The following is a 16,464-nucleotide window of genomic DNA, read 5'->3' as shown; positions in this document are numbered from 1 at the left end:
CATTTCTTCTGGAAGCTCTAGATGAAAACTTGTACCCTTGCTTTTCCAGTTTCTAGAGGCTGCCTGGCCCCTTCCTCCATCTTCAAAGCCAGCAATAGTGGGTTGAATCCTTCACATCAATCTGACCTCTCTGCCTAACTCTTCCACTTTGAAGGCCCTCTGTAGTTACACTGGACCTGCCCATATGATCTAAACTAATCCCTATTTCCCCTTTGTCATGTAAGGGAAGACATGAGTTGCAGTGATTAGGACAAGGCCATTGATGGGGGACCACTTTGCCTACTACATATTTTATGCTTTTTTTCATTATGTTCTTGAACGTAATGTTTAAGAAGTTATCTGTTTGGTTTTGAGATCAGTATTTTAGAACTACTAGGAAAATGTTCTTGACAGAAAAGTAGTTACTTGTATTTTAAATTATCGATGTTTAAAAAATAAATAAAAATAAAAAATAAATAAATTATCGATGTTTTAGTCTAAACCTCAAAATACGTTTCATGAAAGTCTGCTGGACCTTTAGAGAAATCTTCATTTTCTTATTTCTCTTAATTAGATTACTATAGCATACAATGAGAGAAAATGCTATATTCTATCACCGTTGGGTTACTATTCTCCATTTCAACATTTTTGAGCCCTTCTGTGTGCAGTAAAAGTACAAAGAGGATGAAGATCTAGAGACCATCAGGAAACTATATGGTCTAAACAAATTTACCCTAAATAGATTTATATTTATTTCATAATGTGAAACATGACCTTGTCCTCAATTATTTCCTTTGCACATTGGGTGGTAGAATGGCCCACGTTACTGAGCTTCACTCTCAAAATACCTGTCATATACCTTTCTTTTTTTTCTTTCTTTCTTTCTCCCCCCTCCCTAGGGGGGATGGGTACCAGGGATTGAACCCAGGGGTGCTTACTGGTGAGCCACATCACAGTCCTTTTTTATTTTGAGACAGGGTCACGCTAAATTGCTTAGAGCCCTGCTAAATTGCTGAGGCTGGCTTTGAACCTTCAACCCTACTACTGTAACCTGCTGACTACTGGGATTACAGGCATGTACCACCATGCCTGGCCAATACACCTTTTCAAAATTATTACAGCATGTAGCTGTTACACCACACTGCCAGAGGAAAAAGGCTTCAATTCATTGTCAATGTGTATCAAAATCTTCAGTTAAACAATTAATTTAGATAGAGCATCTATTAGAAGGTTGATACACTGGTTCCTGCCTCCAAATATCTGATTCTACAGATTTGGGTATTAATACCAATTTACTTAGTAAGTATTCAAATAATATTGTACAATTTAATATCATGCTTTTCTTTAATAGTTTTAAAACAGACATGTTTTTAAAAAAGCTTACTTGCTTATGTTTTGGCAGTATGACACCATCTCATAAAGCTTCTGTTGTCCCACATTTTCCATGACCACCATTGAACTTACTCTGAATATATCTCCAAAGCCATAATACAAAATGCAGTCTGCTCTCATGTCATCTCGACCTGTGGTTTGAGAAATCCATGAGATTGCATGATTACTTATTTTAAAAACACACATGAAAAAATGATAAATATGTAAAATAGGCTGGCAAAGTTTTAAACTACATCTAGAGATTTTAGAGATGTGAAAATTATTTTTAACAGCTACTCTCAAGTTTTTTTAAAAAATCACTAAAAAGACTGAACAACAATCATATTAAGTTAAAAATGTGCCCTTAAGTGACCTAGTTGAGTCAAGAGGAAATGATGAGAATCAGATTATCTTGGTACACACAAGAAACAATTCTTAACACCCCCAATAGGATATAAGTAACATGTTCCTATGAAAATAAATCTGCTAAAAAGACTGTTCTAAAAGTATTACCTGATAAAGATTAAAAATACAAAATTATTAAATGTGTATGATGTGTCTTCTAGAAAAGTATTCTAAAAATAACTTCTGGTTGTAAGTTCTACATACCTGCACGTCCACTCTCTTGGTAATAATTTTCCATGGATTTGCTCATTGAATGATGAATAACAAACCTCACATCTGGTTTATCAATTCCCATTCCAAATGCAACTGTTGCCACTACTACCTAAAATGTTTTAACATGTCTATCAGTTAAGTCAAATTTAAATATTTTAAATTAGGCTTCTAGTGAAAATATAATCTTAACCTGAAGTTCATTGGCTGACCATCTTGTGTGAACCTTGGTCTTCTCTTCTGGTTCCATATTGGCATGGTAAGAACCTGCATGAATTCCCAAATTCTGCAAACTAATCGTTACCTGTTCAGAGTCTTTCTGAGAAAAACAGTATATGATTCCTACAACAAAATATAAAATATGATCATGTATTAGACATACATAAATAGTACCCTTCTCAGAGACCATTTTCAAAACACACACAAGCCACTAATTAATACAATACAAAGGTGGAAAAAATTCCAAGGCCCTAAGAATATATTTATTGACTTTGGGTATAATGCAAGATTTGATCACCAGCTTTCTCTAAAGCAGAAATGAGCCCTGAGCTACCAGTTTTAGTTACCATTACCTGTTTTCTCTCTCCACCCGTATCTCCTACTACATAATATTTTTCACACTGATGTCCCACAGCTCCATAAAATGTTAGTAAGTAGCTGGGGGTCTGGGGGTGGGGTTGGGGGATTCACATGATTTTGAGGAACAATGCATTCCAAAAAGTTAAATAGGCTCTCTACCTTCAGGGCTGGTCAGAGCTTCCAGTGTGCTGACATAACCCCCATTAACCCTCCAAGAAGGATAAATAACCACAGCCTTTCTCTAACTTACTTGACCCTGGAACTCCTTTTACCCAGGACACACATTACCATCTCCTGAAAATCTAGACGACAGTTTTAAAATGCTCCTTTTAAACAAACTATTTGCTTCAATATCATTTGCCTAGTCATCAATCCTGGAATGCATATACACATACTCTCAATTTCATCTCTGCCTAAACTATTAAATATGTACTATTTATTTCTTTAATGTGTTTTTTAGACACATTATTTTGTAACCCTTTAGACATCAACGCTTAACCCTTTATTTTGTATGTAGTACTTATTATCTGAAGTCTATGCCACCGAATTAAAATTGTCATTAGGTGCATTCTAAAGCAATTAAGTATTAATAACCATAATAATTCAGGCAGTTCTGACTGATAATCTGTGACATACACAAAGGTCTTAGCATGTTTCCAGAGTCACCAAGTGAATTAATTTTATCACAACACTTTCATGTATCTTCTGCCACATGCTAATATATTTAGTAATTAATCAGTATAATTACCAGGATACTATTAGTTTTTGAAAGTCCCAAAGTTTTACTTGCTTTTATATTACCTGATTGTCCTTTGTATCTCCCATTGATGAGCTTTACAATATCCTCAATAAAATCTTCAGTGTTTGAAGGCTTTTGCCGAACCTAGAAAAAAATTATCTTATTAAAAAGTTAAAGAGAAGTATCATCCAAGTAGCCATTTACTCACAACTTTTGAAGTCCAATTCTTTCATGAGCATAGTAGTTTTTTCCATTACTCTTTTACTTGTTTCATAAGCCATATGACTTATTTCTGCCACCTCCCAGACTCTCTTGATTCTTTCTTTTTAATTTGCTAGAGATGAGGAGAACTTTTTATTTTCTAATGCTATTTTTATGAAAACATACACCACAAATAAATAACATTCAGTTAAAACAGAAGAAAGATTGTATCTATTCCTAAAAGGGTTAGAAAGAAAAGAAGGACAGCAACTGGGTTATTTTATTTTCAGTATGTAGTAAATAAAATCTAAATGGAGTAGTGGCAAATCTCTAATATTTCTATTGTTTAGTAATTAATTTCCATAAAGATGTCAGGTCCATGATCTCATTCCTCTCTCCATCCTTGTACAAGAAAGAATGTAAACAACTTGAACAAATACATGACTTCTTATTTTATTTTAAAGGTAATATCACCCAACAAGGCAGTGTCTTCTACTTAATCTAATTAAAAGATTATACAGCACCAGAGATATGTGAATAAGATACCAATTAATGAATCTGCTTCTAATTATCTACTGATGTTAAACCTTTTTGTATTTTTAAACTGTTGCTCATGTAAATAAAAACAGACACAATGAAAAAGCATAATTTCTCTGCTATAATTCTTCACAAAAGTAATAAATTGACAAAAATTACATACCTCATAGTAAAGATTTGGACGATTAAAAGAAGCTGTAAAAGTAAAACACTTTTCAACACACAAAATTTTCTGAGCATCTTTCAAAACATGATTTGTTGCAGTTGCAGTCAGCCCAATTAGTGATGTATTAGGAAACTGTCGCTTCAAGATACCAAGTGCCTTATAATCTGAAAAAGATAAATAAAGTGCCCTTCTTTCTATCCTCAAAGGATTAGAGAAAATTATACCCTCAACTTTATGTAGATAATCAATGACTCATATAATTTTATTTCATAGCTATCTATAACATTAAATTTGCTATTGCCTACTATATTCTTCTTTTATTGGTAGATTTTTTTATACTTTTCTTCAGAAACACTGTTGATGGACATAGGCAGAACTCCATTGAAGAGAAAGAAACCAAATATTCCATCAACTATGCATTGATCTACACCTGCTGAACAACAGACTCATGAGACAGTGGAAATAGCCATAGTATTTGGTTCTGTTACTATCAACAAAAGATAAAAGAAACCACTGGTCAAAATTTTTCTACCACCTACTTCATCCAAAAGTGGCAAAAAAAAAAAGTGGTGAGGGCACTGCTTGCAACAGAACCTATTTCAGGGAAACCATTCTGGACTCATACTTGTCATACATATCTAAATCACTACGTAAGAGATCCTTCATTTCCCTCAGCACTCAAAATATGTGGTAACTGCTAAGATAAACGGTAACTATGAACAACATATGGAGGAGGAAGCAACTTCTTGTGATGTTGTGCAGATTTCAAGGAGATAACATTTGAGTTGGGTCATGAAGAACAGACAGAAGTTCGCTTAACAGGGAAGAACAGCAGCAAGCAGAGGACGCAGCACGTATAATGTAAATGCATTGGCATGAAATCACTCAGCATGTTCAGAAAACAGCAAGCATTTCAGTGGGGCTACACCACAGGGTGTTGTGCTGGATGATTTGCCCAATCCATTAAGTAGGGATTCTGGGTCCATAATTCTTTCTATGTGGAGTTCTAAATTAGAGCTGACCTAAAAGAAGAACTTGTGTAAGACTTGGGAGGCGAAGTGAACTAGCTGCCATTACTCTTTGAAGGTCTTTCCATGCAGAGAGGACCATGGATAGATGCAGAAGTGCCCATAGAGCATAAATAAGACTTACATTTCAGAATTATTCTTCAGTGGCAATGCCAAGGATAGGCTAGAGCAGAGAAGACTTAAGAGAGGGAAACCAGTTAAAAAATGACAGTAATAGGCAAGAAAACAAATAATAGAGAATATGAAATAAGCCATGACACTGCAGACAAATCAGAAAGAAAAAAATATAAGAGAAATATGTATACCAACTCAACCCTCACAGATCCTTGTGACTATTAGGACATGAAGAGGGCAAAAGTCGGGGAAGGACAGGGGATGAGTCTTGTTAATCAATTCATCAACAGATAAATGTTGGCCGGTAACATCTCTAAGCACTAGAAATAAAGTGGTAAGCAAAACATACACAGCTATAATCCAAGGGAAAAACCCACACAATATAAGGAATAAAGCACAAAATATGCTATTATCAGAGAGTGATATCTACTCATAGTGATAAGCCCAATAGAGCTGAAGCTGAAAGAGTGAGGGAGGAAAAGTAGGAAATCAGGTAGACACATAGGAAATAAATCATATATTGCCTAACAGGCCCAAATAAAGAACTTTGAATTTTATTCTAAGTACAGAAATGTTGCTGAGCAGTTTAGGTGCAAATTAACATGATTTGATGTATATCTGGGAAAGATCACTTTGGTTGCTATATGGAAAATGAACTATACAAGGGTAAGTTTAAAATCAGAGTATCTCATTGGGCTGTTGGAGTACCAAGGCTGCCCCTGAGAAACTGGGAGTCTGGGTAGATTAAAGGCATCTTTAAGTGCAAACGTCTTAGGGACCCCCAAGGAACTGATGAAGTTAAGTGTGCCGTCATTAATGAATGCTGTTCAAAATAACATGGCTTTCCTAGCTCTCAGCAATCTGGATGTAGCACTATTCCAGTTGACCTACCACTTGAAGATTCCCTGTACTACTGTATGTACTGTTTTAATGTGAAAGTGGATAATCAGCAAATTTCAGTTTCTATGCTGTGTGGTGGAGTCACACTTGTATAGTGGAAACCAGCCCAAGCTACAAAAGTTATGGTGGAACAGAATCCATTATTAGGGTTTGATGCTATAGCAATTGCTATATTGTGATTAGGATTTGCAGGAGTGTATTTTGAAAAAGTCTTGAAGACTTCAGATTCTTCCCTTTGAGCGAGAAACATTAAAATGTGTGTATTTATCAGGAATTGCTGTGACATTACTTGGTGGTTACTTGTCAAATGAAGCTAAAATTTTTTAAAAGGATTTTCTTTCTATGGTTAAACATATTATGTCTGGTTTGTCATTTTTCTTGCAAGTATTGGACAAGTACAAAGACATCATGAAAGGCTCTTCTGCAGCAGCTTCCGTTGACCTTTCTACCACTGCTTCAATGACGCTGCTTGGATTACAGATTACCTTTGCTCTGGGTATGCTCTGAAGGAGTATACCCTTCTGGTATGTGTTTCCATCTATCTCAATGGACTACCTAGCAAGACTCGACAGCCACCCAACAAGGAGAAACAGCTTCAAAAGACAGAATCATTGAAGTGTGATTTGAGCCTCAAGAGAGATTTATACGATGACTAAACCATTTGCATTAAACTAGAGCCTTAAGTCAATTTTGGACGGTAGCTTAAATAGATAACAAAATGAATAATATAGCACAAGAATCAAGAAGAAAGTTATGAGTGAACTACTAATATAAAGACTTAATTTGGGCCTTTTTGGGGTCGAGCTATATTGTTTTAGAATAAACAATTTTAGTACTGTACATATAAATAGTGTATATAAAAAGTATGGAGATAGCATGGTATTAAAATCACGTGAAGCTACAATATTCAAGTAACAAGTTGTGGGACAATGTTTGAGGGTTAAAGTGCCAAAGCCATTCCTATACTAATCGTTCTCTTGTTGAGGTACCAGGGGAGAAGAATGGCCCTTCCTTGTTCTCCATATCATATACCATATCATGTTCTAGCAGTAGTAAAGACCTAACTCTTTTCTTATAAAAGAGGCAGAAACCACACAGGCTGGTTCCGAAACAAACCGAATGTGTAATTTCTCAAATAGAATCTATTTCATAACTCACACAATGATTTCTGAGTGGTGACTGAGTACTCCTTAATGCTGCGTTTGTGCCATCCATTGACTGGTTAATATTTCTTTGTTCTTAGATGATCTACTTTTTTTCAAAAAAAAGACTTCTAATATATAAAGTACGGTTAAATGTTGGGCTTTCAAAAAAAAAAAAATCCCTGAAAACAAAGCCTAGTTAAGAGAGTTATTACAATAAACCAGTGGAAAGAAGCCTACATGGACTTAAAAGATAACAACACAAACAAAGAGAAATAGATAAATTTGAAACTCACTTTAGAGGTAGAGCTACCAGGACATGGTGGGTTAATCTGCAGAGGTAAGATAAGACAAAGATGATGTGTCACCATGAAGTTATTTTTCTCAGCTCCAACCCTAACCTTTCATACCCTTCCTTTTGATGCAGGGGTAGGAACTGCACATTACATGCCAGCTTTGCCAGGTGGCCTGACAGGACAGACCACCAGCTGTTTGCTTCCTGTGGGCTTGCTTGTGTTCCCATAAATGTCACTGCAGCAGCACTGTCTGTCCTCAGAAGCAGCTGAATACAGTTGGCAGTTTTTCCAACCTTTAAAGAAACATCTTTATGAATCCACTGCACTTCTGCCACTGCCAAAATTCCAGCACCAAGGAACCATTCCTCCTTAGAGGTCCAAGGACCAACTCCACAAGGCCCCTCCTCTAAATTTCTAAATTCTATTACTTGTATTACTTTTATTCCTATTCTCTAGTCCTATGGATGGTAGTTGCTTCTTTCAGTTTTTATTTCTATGATATCTTTTAAGTTCTTTATTTTTTGAGTTATCTATTTAATCACCTTTTACATAGTTAACAATTCTTCATATAAAATTCTCTGTGTTCAAATAACAAATGTTTCCTGTCTCCTGGTTTGACCCTGAATGATATACATAGTCAGCCCTCTGTATCAGTGAATTCTATATCCAAACTAACTGTAGGTCAAAAACATTTGAAAAAACCTTTGTATCTGTATAGAACAAACACAGACTTTTTTTATCATTATTCCCTGAAAAATACAGTATAACAGTTATTTATATAGCATTTACATGCTATTAGGTATTATAAATAGAGATGATCTAAAGTATACAAGATGATGTATATAGTTTATGTACAAAGACCATACCACTTTTTATTCAAGGGACTTGAGTATGTGTGGATTTTGGAATCTGTGAGAATCCTGAAACCTCTATAACTGCTAAAATTTTGTTTGAACTAATATGTGTTTGAATGAGTTTTTAGAAATGAAAGACTGAAAGGGAAATTATGTAAGAAGAAGAGTTGGAAGGAGCAAAGGCACCCAAGAGAGGAGAGGAGAAAAAAAATCAAAAGTTCTTGGTGAGGACATGTAGAAGAACAAATACTGATTCCCAGTTGCAAAATAGAAGGAAAATGAGCAGTTCTTTGAAGTGGAATTTAGTGTTGGTCCTCTAATTAACATTCCCATTTCCAATAAACAACTAGGAATATAAATTTGAAATTTAAAAGTAAGATAATTAGATGTGGGAATAATTGATTATAGCATGGCAGCCGGTCTGTGAGACAATATTAGTCATGATAATACAAATGCAATGGTAAAAATCCTTACGTGCTCAGACTGCTCAGGTTGAAAATATAGGACAAGAGTCATAGATCAGATACCTTCAGTGGCTGTCAGATAAGAAATGTGTGGAGTAATATGGTTAAGATAGAAGGGTTCTTAGTAAAATGAAGAGTATATATCCTGCCTATGGTATTTAAATCAATTTTTTTAAAAAAAACAATGCCCAAAATAATCCATAAACTAGACAAGTCTCCAATCCACGAGTTCACTATCCCTGGAGAAATGTAAAAAAACAGTAAAGAATCCTAGGGAACACTAATGTTTAAGGAGGGAACAAAGAAAGAACAAAGGGAATAAAAACAGGAAGAAATTCAAGGGTGTAACATTACAGAAACAAGGGAGGAGAAAGCAGCAAGGCGAGAGGTGAAGACAGTGAATAGTAGTGAACTTAAGTGGGAAGAGGAATGAAGACCAGACTGCCAGATTAAGCCACTGGAAGCAGAGTCTGCTGACCTGATTCAGTACAGTGGTGGTGGCACTGTATCCTTTAAAAAGGAATAAAGGTGAGAAATGGAGATGGTGAGTGATGGGGAAGGAAATGCAGAAATAGAATACTTATGTTGATATCTTAGAAAGGTCAGCAGGGTGTTTGAGCTTCTGTTTTTGTTTTCAGGATGGGATCAGTGAGACTGCAAGTGCAGGAGTGAGGAACTTGGTAGAAAACAATCTTCAGAAGGCAGGAAAGGATGAAGTGGGAGTGTCCACAGTTACTTCATAAAAGAACTTTTTTTGCTTAAGAGAGGAAAAATAAATAAATACCAATGTTTGGAAGGAGAAGAAAGAGATGTTCATATTTGACGGCACCTATTTTCTGGGAGGCATCTACTGGGTATGGGTCAGGCCTAGAGGGAAAGTTAGTGATAGGAAAAACTTGCTGGATGCAATGTATAAAGGAGCGGAAATAGGAACAAGTAAAAGGATAGCTAGGCATGATAAAAGGCTGAACTGGAGTGGAAATTAATGCAGCTATTTAATTTTTTTTTTCTTCTGACAATGTTTAGCATCAAACAGCAGGAATAGGGAAAGCAGAGTCTGCATGGAGCCAGCCATCTCCATCTGGCATGGGCCTGAGTAGGCTGATAAAATGGCCAAGCAATTCAGGAAAAATACAAAAGGCAAGTGGCGACAGGAATCTGAGTGGGGGAAAGTGTGATCAATGCAGGGATGGATGGAAGCCATGAACAAATAAGCAGGAATTAAAAGAAACCTGGGAGGTCCCTCTGAGTGTGAAAAGCCTCAGAGAGAAATGAAATTGAAGTCAGGGAGTAAGATTTTTGAATATAAGATTTATTTTGCATAGAACAATTCTGAATAACTTACTTTAGGCTATAATTTATAGATTCGATTGGTGGAGTGAAGATAAGAGTTACTAAAATATCTCATCAGACTTTGGCAGTGAAAAGTTAGGTAGGATGTTAAAGACACCCAAATGATAACAAAAGAAGACAACTTTGAAGTGGATTTAAATTCCTCATCAAATGTGAGGGAGTACTAGGAGATCATAAATTCCACAGAGATATATAATATTGACTAATAAAAACATGTTTCAAAGATAATTGGACTAAATATTGCAGTGAGAAATAAGGAGATTAAAGACTGTGCCTCTTGGCCTCCTCACATTAACGCAAGGACAAATGGGTAATAACTACCCAAGAGGATAATATTAATGGAAGAAGAGATTTTCACCATGTCAAGCTAAGTTAGAATATGGTCCATAATACCAAGGGGTTTCAAGGTAAAACCTACATACCAGGTCTGAAATCATGTCCCCACTGACTACAGCAGTGAACTTCATCCACAGCGATTCGAGTAAATCTCCTTGCTTCATAGGCTTTCTCTAGTCTTGACATAAACATTTTGCTTTTTGCAATTTTCTCCGGAGTCACATAAATTAGCTTTAACTTGGAGTTTTTATTTACCATTTCAGCATGAACCCATTTCACATGCTCCTATTAAAAGGTAAAATAACCACAATTATAGTAAAATTTAAGTTAACAGACTGCAATACCAACTGTAAAATGAAAACATTCATCACTCAAAAGCAACAGCCTGGGGCTTTTCTAGGAGCAGATGTTTGGTTCATTAAAATTGAAACCACATCCCTATACTAAATCATGGCAGCTGTGCAAACAGCATTCTAGTGATTTACTTACATCCACATTGTTGATGGTAAAAGAATAACCTCACTTGGCCAAAAGAAAAAAAGAATGAAAATACATGAAAAGATTCTGCAATAAAGAACATTTATTCTATAATCCAAGTTACTCCAGAGGTTGAGGCAGGAGGATCACAAGTTTGGTGCCACCCTGGGTGATTTAGCAAGATCCTGTCTCAAAATAAAAAGGGCTGGCTGGGTAAACAGCTCAGTGATATAGTGCTTACCTAGTATAAATTGAGGCCCTGGGTTTAATACCCAGTATTTGGGGAATAGAGGGTGGGCCAGCATTTATTATATGAAGGTATAATTCTAAATTGTTCATAATATATCCTGAAATGTGAGTCAAATGCCACATCTGCAATTAAAACATGGGTTTTGTTAATCTTAACATCATATTAATAATCACTTTATACATCTGTGAACAAAGTTTATTGATTAACCATTCTGGGGATGCTATTAAACCTTTGAGCTCTTTATTTAAACATATAGACCACTAGGTTTTACATAGTATTAATCATTAAATTATTGTTTTCTAAAATAAAATTATAAATAATAAAACAAAATTAAAAGGTAACAGTTATTAGTACCTTAGTGTTGATATTATTTTACACACTATTTAGCACTTTAGAGTTTATTTTTTCCTTCTAACCTAATGAGAACCAATAAAATAATTTTTAAAAGATGATGGCAAATGGGAAAGGAAGAGACAGTCAAAACTGCTTTCATTGTCTGAGCAAAGAAGCAGTTTGTTAAATCCTGCAGTTATTCTAGGATGTGTCCTCTTTTTTTTTAATCACTCTTTTTTAAGCAATATCAATATGGCATGACTTTATAATTTTCTGCAACTTTCTAAGCTACTTTCTATTACTAATACTTTTTTTTTCAGTTTAAAGGAAGTATAATATTAAAGACAATTTCACCCAGATTCATTCTGCTGAAAGAGAAAACAGACATAAGAGTTTAAATAGAGAAAAAAAAAATGGAAAAACTAAGGGACCACAGTTTTTGGAGATACTGCTGATTACAGGTCTGGGCAGGAAACAAACAAAATGAAAATGAATTATCTTACTGTGAAAGAAATCAAGGATTTCACAGGGTCAAATAAAAAGATCCAGGAGCCATCTTAAATGGCTCTCACTGGCCAAAGACAAGACTACTTCAGCATAAAGAGATAATAGGCCAGGTGTGGTGATGCACGCTTGTAAATCCTGTGGCCCAGGAGGCTGAGGCAGGAAGATCAAGAGTTCAAAGCCAGCCTCAGCAACTTAGAAAAGCCCTAAGAAACTCAGCAAGACCCTGTCTCTGAATTAAATACAAAAAAGCCTGGGAATGTGTCTCAGTGGTTAAGTGTAATCCTTGGTACCAAAAAAAAGATAATAACTATGGATTGAAATACATTAAATACATAAAAAATTCATAATGTACTCATACTTGGGGAGGAAAAATGAAAAAAAAAAACTTATTAACAAGCTGTGGAGCATACCAGAAAATAAAAATCTTAACTGCAAAGTGGCAAAGAAAGGAAAAGAATCAAGCATTTTAATGTGCAAAGAGTTAATGAGTAAAAAGTTCTTGTTTATACAAAAATTCCAGTTAATGTATGGACAAGAAATGATAAAATTAAATATCACCATTGTGTCACTCCTTAATGAAATAAGCACTCCCAATGTGGCAACAATCATCAATGGCTGCCAAAATCATTAGATGAAAGCTAAAAATGACAGATCAGGAAGATACACCTGAACCTACTGATCAAGCTTAGCATCCCTAAAGATAACCAGGTATTATGGGTACCTCCTGAGTGATACTACAGGCAGGCATATGCTTCCAAAAACAAGTTCAAATATAATCAAGCTAATCATGCGTTTAGATCTAACTAAAAGAAACAAGTTAAACAACATCACAAGAATGCAATCAGGAAAATCCACAGGCAAATTAACCTGATTTTTCAACTACCTAAATAATTTACCCAAGGAACCAAAAAAAGAGATAAGGTAAATCTTATATGTCAACAAAATATAATACAATACAATACAAGAATGTTATCTGGGCCATAACTTTTTTTAAAAAAATGAAATATAATGAGACAATTGACTATTTTTAGTTGATGATTTTTAAGGAACTGATAGCATTTTTCCCCACTTGGGGAAAGCAAGAAGACAGTCTTCCACTAGAACAAATTATGCAGTCATGTTTCCCACATTTGGGGAAATCACAGGAGTCAGCACATCCAGAGTACAATGGATAGGCCTCAACCAGGGAAAATCACCTTAATGACCATGCTATCTCCCCTGCCAGGTAAATATCCTCAGGCCTTTTTATTTTAAGACAGAGTCTCTCTAAATTGCTTCGGACCTGGCAAAGTTGCTGGCTTTGATCTTGCAACCCTCCTGCCTCAGCCTTCCCAGCCACTGGGATTATAGGCATCACCAAGCCCAGCTCAGATTTTTTAGATATGAAGGTAGCATTGCACTTACACGTCTTTTTGAAGTTAGAGATACATATTGAAGATTTTACAATTAAAATATGAGGCCTGGTAGGAATGGAACCACCATATAACCCAGCTATACCATACTCCTCAGTATTTTTCCAAAAGAATTAAAGTCATCATACTTTAATATATGATTCATGCATACCCACATTTATAGGCAGCACAATTCACAATAGCCAAACTATGGAACAAGCCTAGGTGTTCAGCAACTGAAGAATGAATACAGAAATATATACATACATAAAGACAAATTATGGCATTTTCAGGAAAACTAATGGAACTAGAGATCATTGTTAAGTGAAACAAGTCAAACTCAGAAGGTTAAGGGTCATATGTTTGTTCTCATATGTGGAAGCTAGAGAGGATTTAAAGGGGGAAAAAAAGATGAGAGTAGATCTCATGAAAAATCAAAGGGAGATCAGTACAGGAAAGACACAAGGGTGGAAGGTAGGGAGAGAGAGAGGGAGGGGGAAGTGCTGAAGGAGTGATATTGGCCAAATTATATTGTTATATTGAGTGCTGTATGCAAATACAAATAAATATGTAAAAACAAATCCCATCAATATGTACAACTATAATGCACCAATTTTAAAAAATGTGAGAAAAAATAATATAAGGCCTAGGATTTGTTTCAGATAAATAAGCTAAGGGAAATAGCGTAGGGAAAACTGGGGAGACACCCAAAAAACCAGATTGGACATACATTGATAAATATTAATGGTAATAATGGATACATGGCCATTTTTATACTATTACCCTATTTTGGTATAGTTTTGAAGATATCAATAATATGCTTTTAAAAAGAATAACAGGGAACTGGAATCTAACACTTCCATGCCTTAGGCACATAATAAACTGTGTGCTCTTTTTCCTGTATTTAAAAAAATAATGTTGGGAAACACTCTCTTCTACAGATGAGGATACATTCCCAAACCAAAAAAATTCCATAGGTAGTCCATGTCTTTTTAGTAACTTATTTTTTTGTATTTAACTGATTATATAATTAAACATTTTTCCTATTTTAAAATAAACATGTCAGTAAATGTTTCCTATAAAGTACCAGATAGTAAATATTATATTTTATGGGCTATATGGTCTCTACTACTATTCAACTCTGCCATTATAGTGTGAAAGCATCCATACATAATATGAGAATGGTTGTACTCCAATAAAACTTTATTATGAATGCTGAAATATGAATTTTAAATATTTTTTATAATTCACATTTCACAAAATACTGTTCTTTTTTGATGTTGTTTTTAACCATTTAAAAATATAAAAGCATGCAAGGCCCTAGCTTCCATCCCCAGTACTGGGGGGAAAAAAACGTATGTATATATCATTCTTAGCTCATCGGACATACAAAGATAGGCTGTGGGCCAGAACTGACCCATGAGATATTCTCTGTATCTCCTGATTTGTTAAACAGTTAACATTTTACAGTTTTATAGGCAATTCAACTATAGCCAAGACTCCTACTTCACTGAAGAATTAAAAAAAAAAAAAAAAAACACAATTCATACCTTAGAACTAGAAGCATTTAACATGGTAGCAGAAATTCCTAATTGTTTTAAAACCATTAATTGGTCTTCCATAAGAGAGATCAATGGGCAAATCACAAGTGTAAATCCTAAAAGAGGAAGGAGGGACAAAAAAAAACTTTAAATTTTACACCATCACCAGAATGACCTGTAACCATTCACTTTCTTTTCTTTACTATAACTTGTGGACCTACCCATCCTCTGAATAGAGGATCTTCAATGCAGTTTTATCAATATACTGCCTATTTCTTACCCACATTAATAACAAAAATAGATATGAGTAAAGACCAAACAAGGTGAGGATAAGGCAAATAAGCAAATATAAGACAGAAACGTCTACCCTTATTCAGTCCTATAAAAATAGATTTTAACATTTTGAATGTTTAATTTACTTTCATTTTAAACAGTGTTAGTAAACTCAATAATATAATATAAATCAGGTCAAATTCTAAACAGTTATATTAGGGAAAAATTATTCCACAGCATTCCAAATGAAAACAGCAGTCTACATAATTAAGAAGGAGATTTTCATGAGTATTCTACTTTTTGCCCCAGATTAGTTTATTCTGAGTAGGAATCGGTGAATAGTGTATTGACTGAACTGAACGAAGTTCTAATAATACCCTCCCTCTCGCCTATAAATGAAATTGTTTACAAGAGCAATTCTACATTTTGTTGAAATTATATGACTTAATATTTCTGCAACTTATTTGCTACAATAACCTCTGGCAGAGTGTACATACGTTTAAAAATACAAACTTAAATTATAAAGTTTATCAGGGATTTTGCTCTCTCAATTATTTTCTGTACTTCTCCCTCATTACTGGCATCTATTCATTGCATTTAACCATGGTCAAGTCTCTCTCATTTTCCCAAAAGCAAGACACTTGCTAGGGTCTGAATGTTGGTGTCCTCCCAACATTCTTATGTCAGAACCTAATACCCAGTATGACGGTAATAAAAGGCAATGTCTTTTCGAAGTCATTAAATATTGAAGGCACAATGGGATTAGTGTCTTTATAGAAGAGGATAAAGGACATGTCTCTGCCCCTTTCTGTCATATGAAAATGCAGCAAGGAAGGTACCATCTGTGAGGAACAGGCACTCACTTGACACCAAATCTGCTGGTACCTTAATCTTAGACTCCCCAGTCTCCAGAACATATTATTTATTTATAAGTTATCCTTTCTCTTCTTTCTTTAATAGACATTCTTTTCCAAAAGGTATTCCACACTCACCAGTCCTACCTCCACAACTCCTACTT

General features: G+C 35.0%; 2 protein-coding genes and 1 non-coding gene across 3 annotated transcripts in view; 1 reads left to right on the top strand and 2 right to left on the bottom strand.

Moving 5' to 3' along the window:
- Pyroxd1 (pyridine nucleotide-disulphide oxidoreductase domain 1) overlaps window positions 1-6,695 on the top strand; it is a 34,104-nt gene extending 27,409 nt beyond the window's left edge. The window contains exon 12 of the mRNA XM_026391931.1: window positions 6,615-6,695. Within this exon, the coding sequence (XP_026247716.1) occupies window positions 6,615-6,641 (27 nt within the window). The 3' untranslated portion in view covers window positions 6,642-6,695. The remainder of the gene's footprint in view (window positions 1-6,614) is intronic.
- The window catches only part of Recql (RecQ like helicase), a 34,452-nt gene that overhangs the window by 3,152 nt on the left and 14,836 nt on the right, over window positions 1-16,464 (bottom strand). The window contains exons 5-11 of the mRNA XM_026391925.2: window positions 15,183-15,289; window positions 10,761-10,959; window positions 4,185-4,351; window positions 3,346-3,427; window positions 2,159-2,307; window positions 1,960-2,077; window positions 1,364-1,502 (exon numbers count right to left, since the gene is read on the bottom strand). Of these exons, the coding sequence (XP_026247710.2) occupies window positions 1,364-1,502; window positions 1,960-2,077; window positions 2,159-2,307; window positions 3,346-3,427; window positions 4,185-4,351; window positions 10,761-10,959; window positions 15,183-15,289 (961 nt within the window). The remainder of the gene's footprint in view (window positions 1-1,363; window positions 1,503-1,959; window positions 2,078-2,158; window positions 2,308-3,345; window positions 3,428-4,184; window positions 4,352-10,760; window positions 10,960-15,182; window positions 15,290-16,464) is intronic.
- On the bottom strand, window positions 13,311-13,474 carry LOC113185035 (U1 spliceosomal RNA). Its single transcript, XR_013343686.1, has one exon. It is a non-coding gene; the product is annotated as a U1 spliceosomal RNA (small nuclear RNA).

The sequence above is a fragment of the Urocitellus parryii genome, chromosome 5, assembly GCF_045843805.1.
Source record: "Urocitellus parryii isolate mUroPar1 chromosome 5, mUroPar1.hap1, whole genome shotgun sequence".
In the NCBI taxonomy this organism is placed as follows: domain Eukaryota; kingdom Metazoa; phylum Chordata; class Mammalia; order Rodentia; family Sciuridae; genus Urocitellus; species Urocitellus parryii.
The sequence above is the reverse complement of the archived record's forward strand: the minus strand, read 5'-3'. Positions and strand labels throughout refer to the sequence as shown.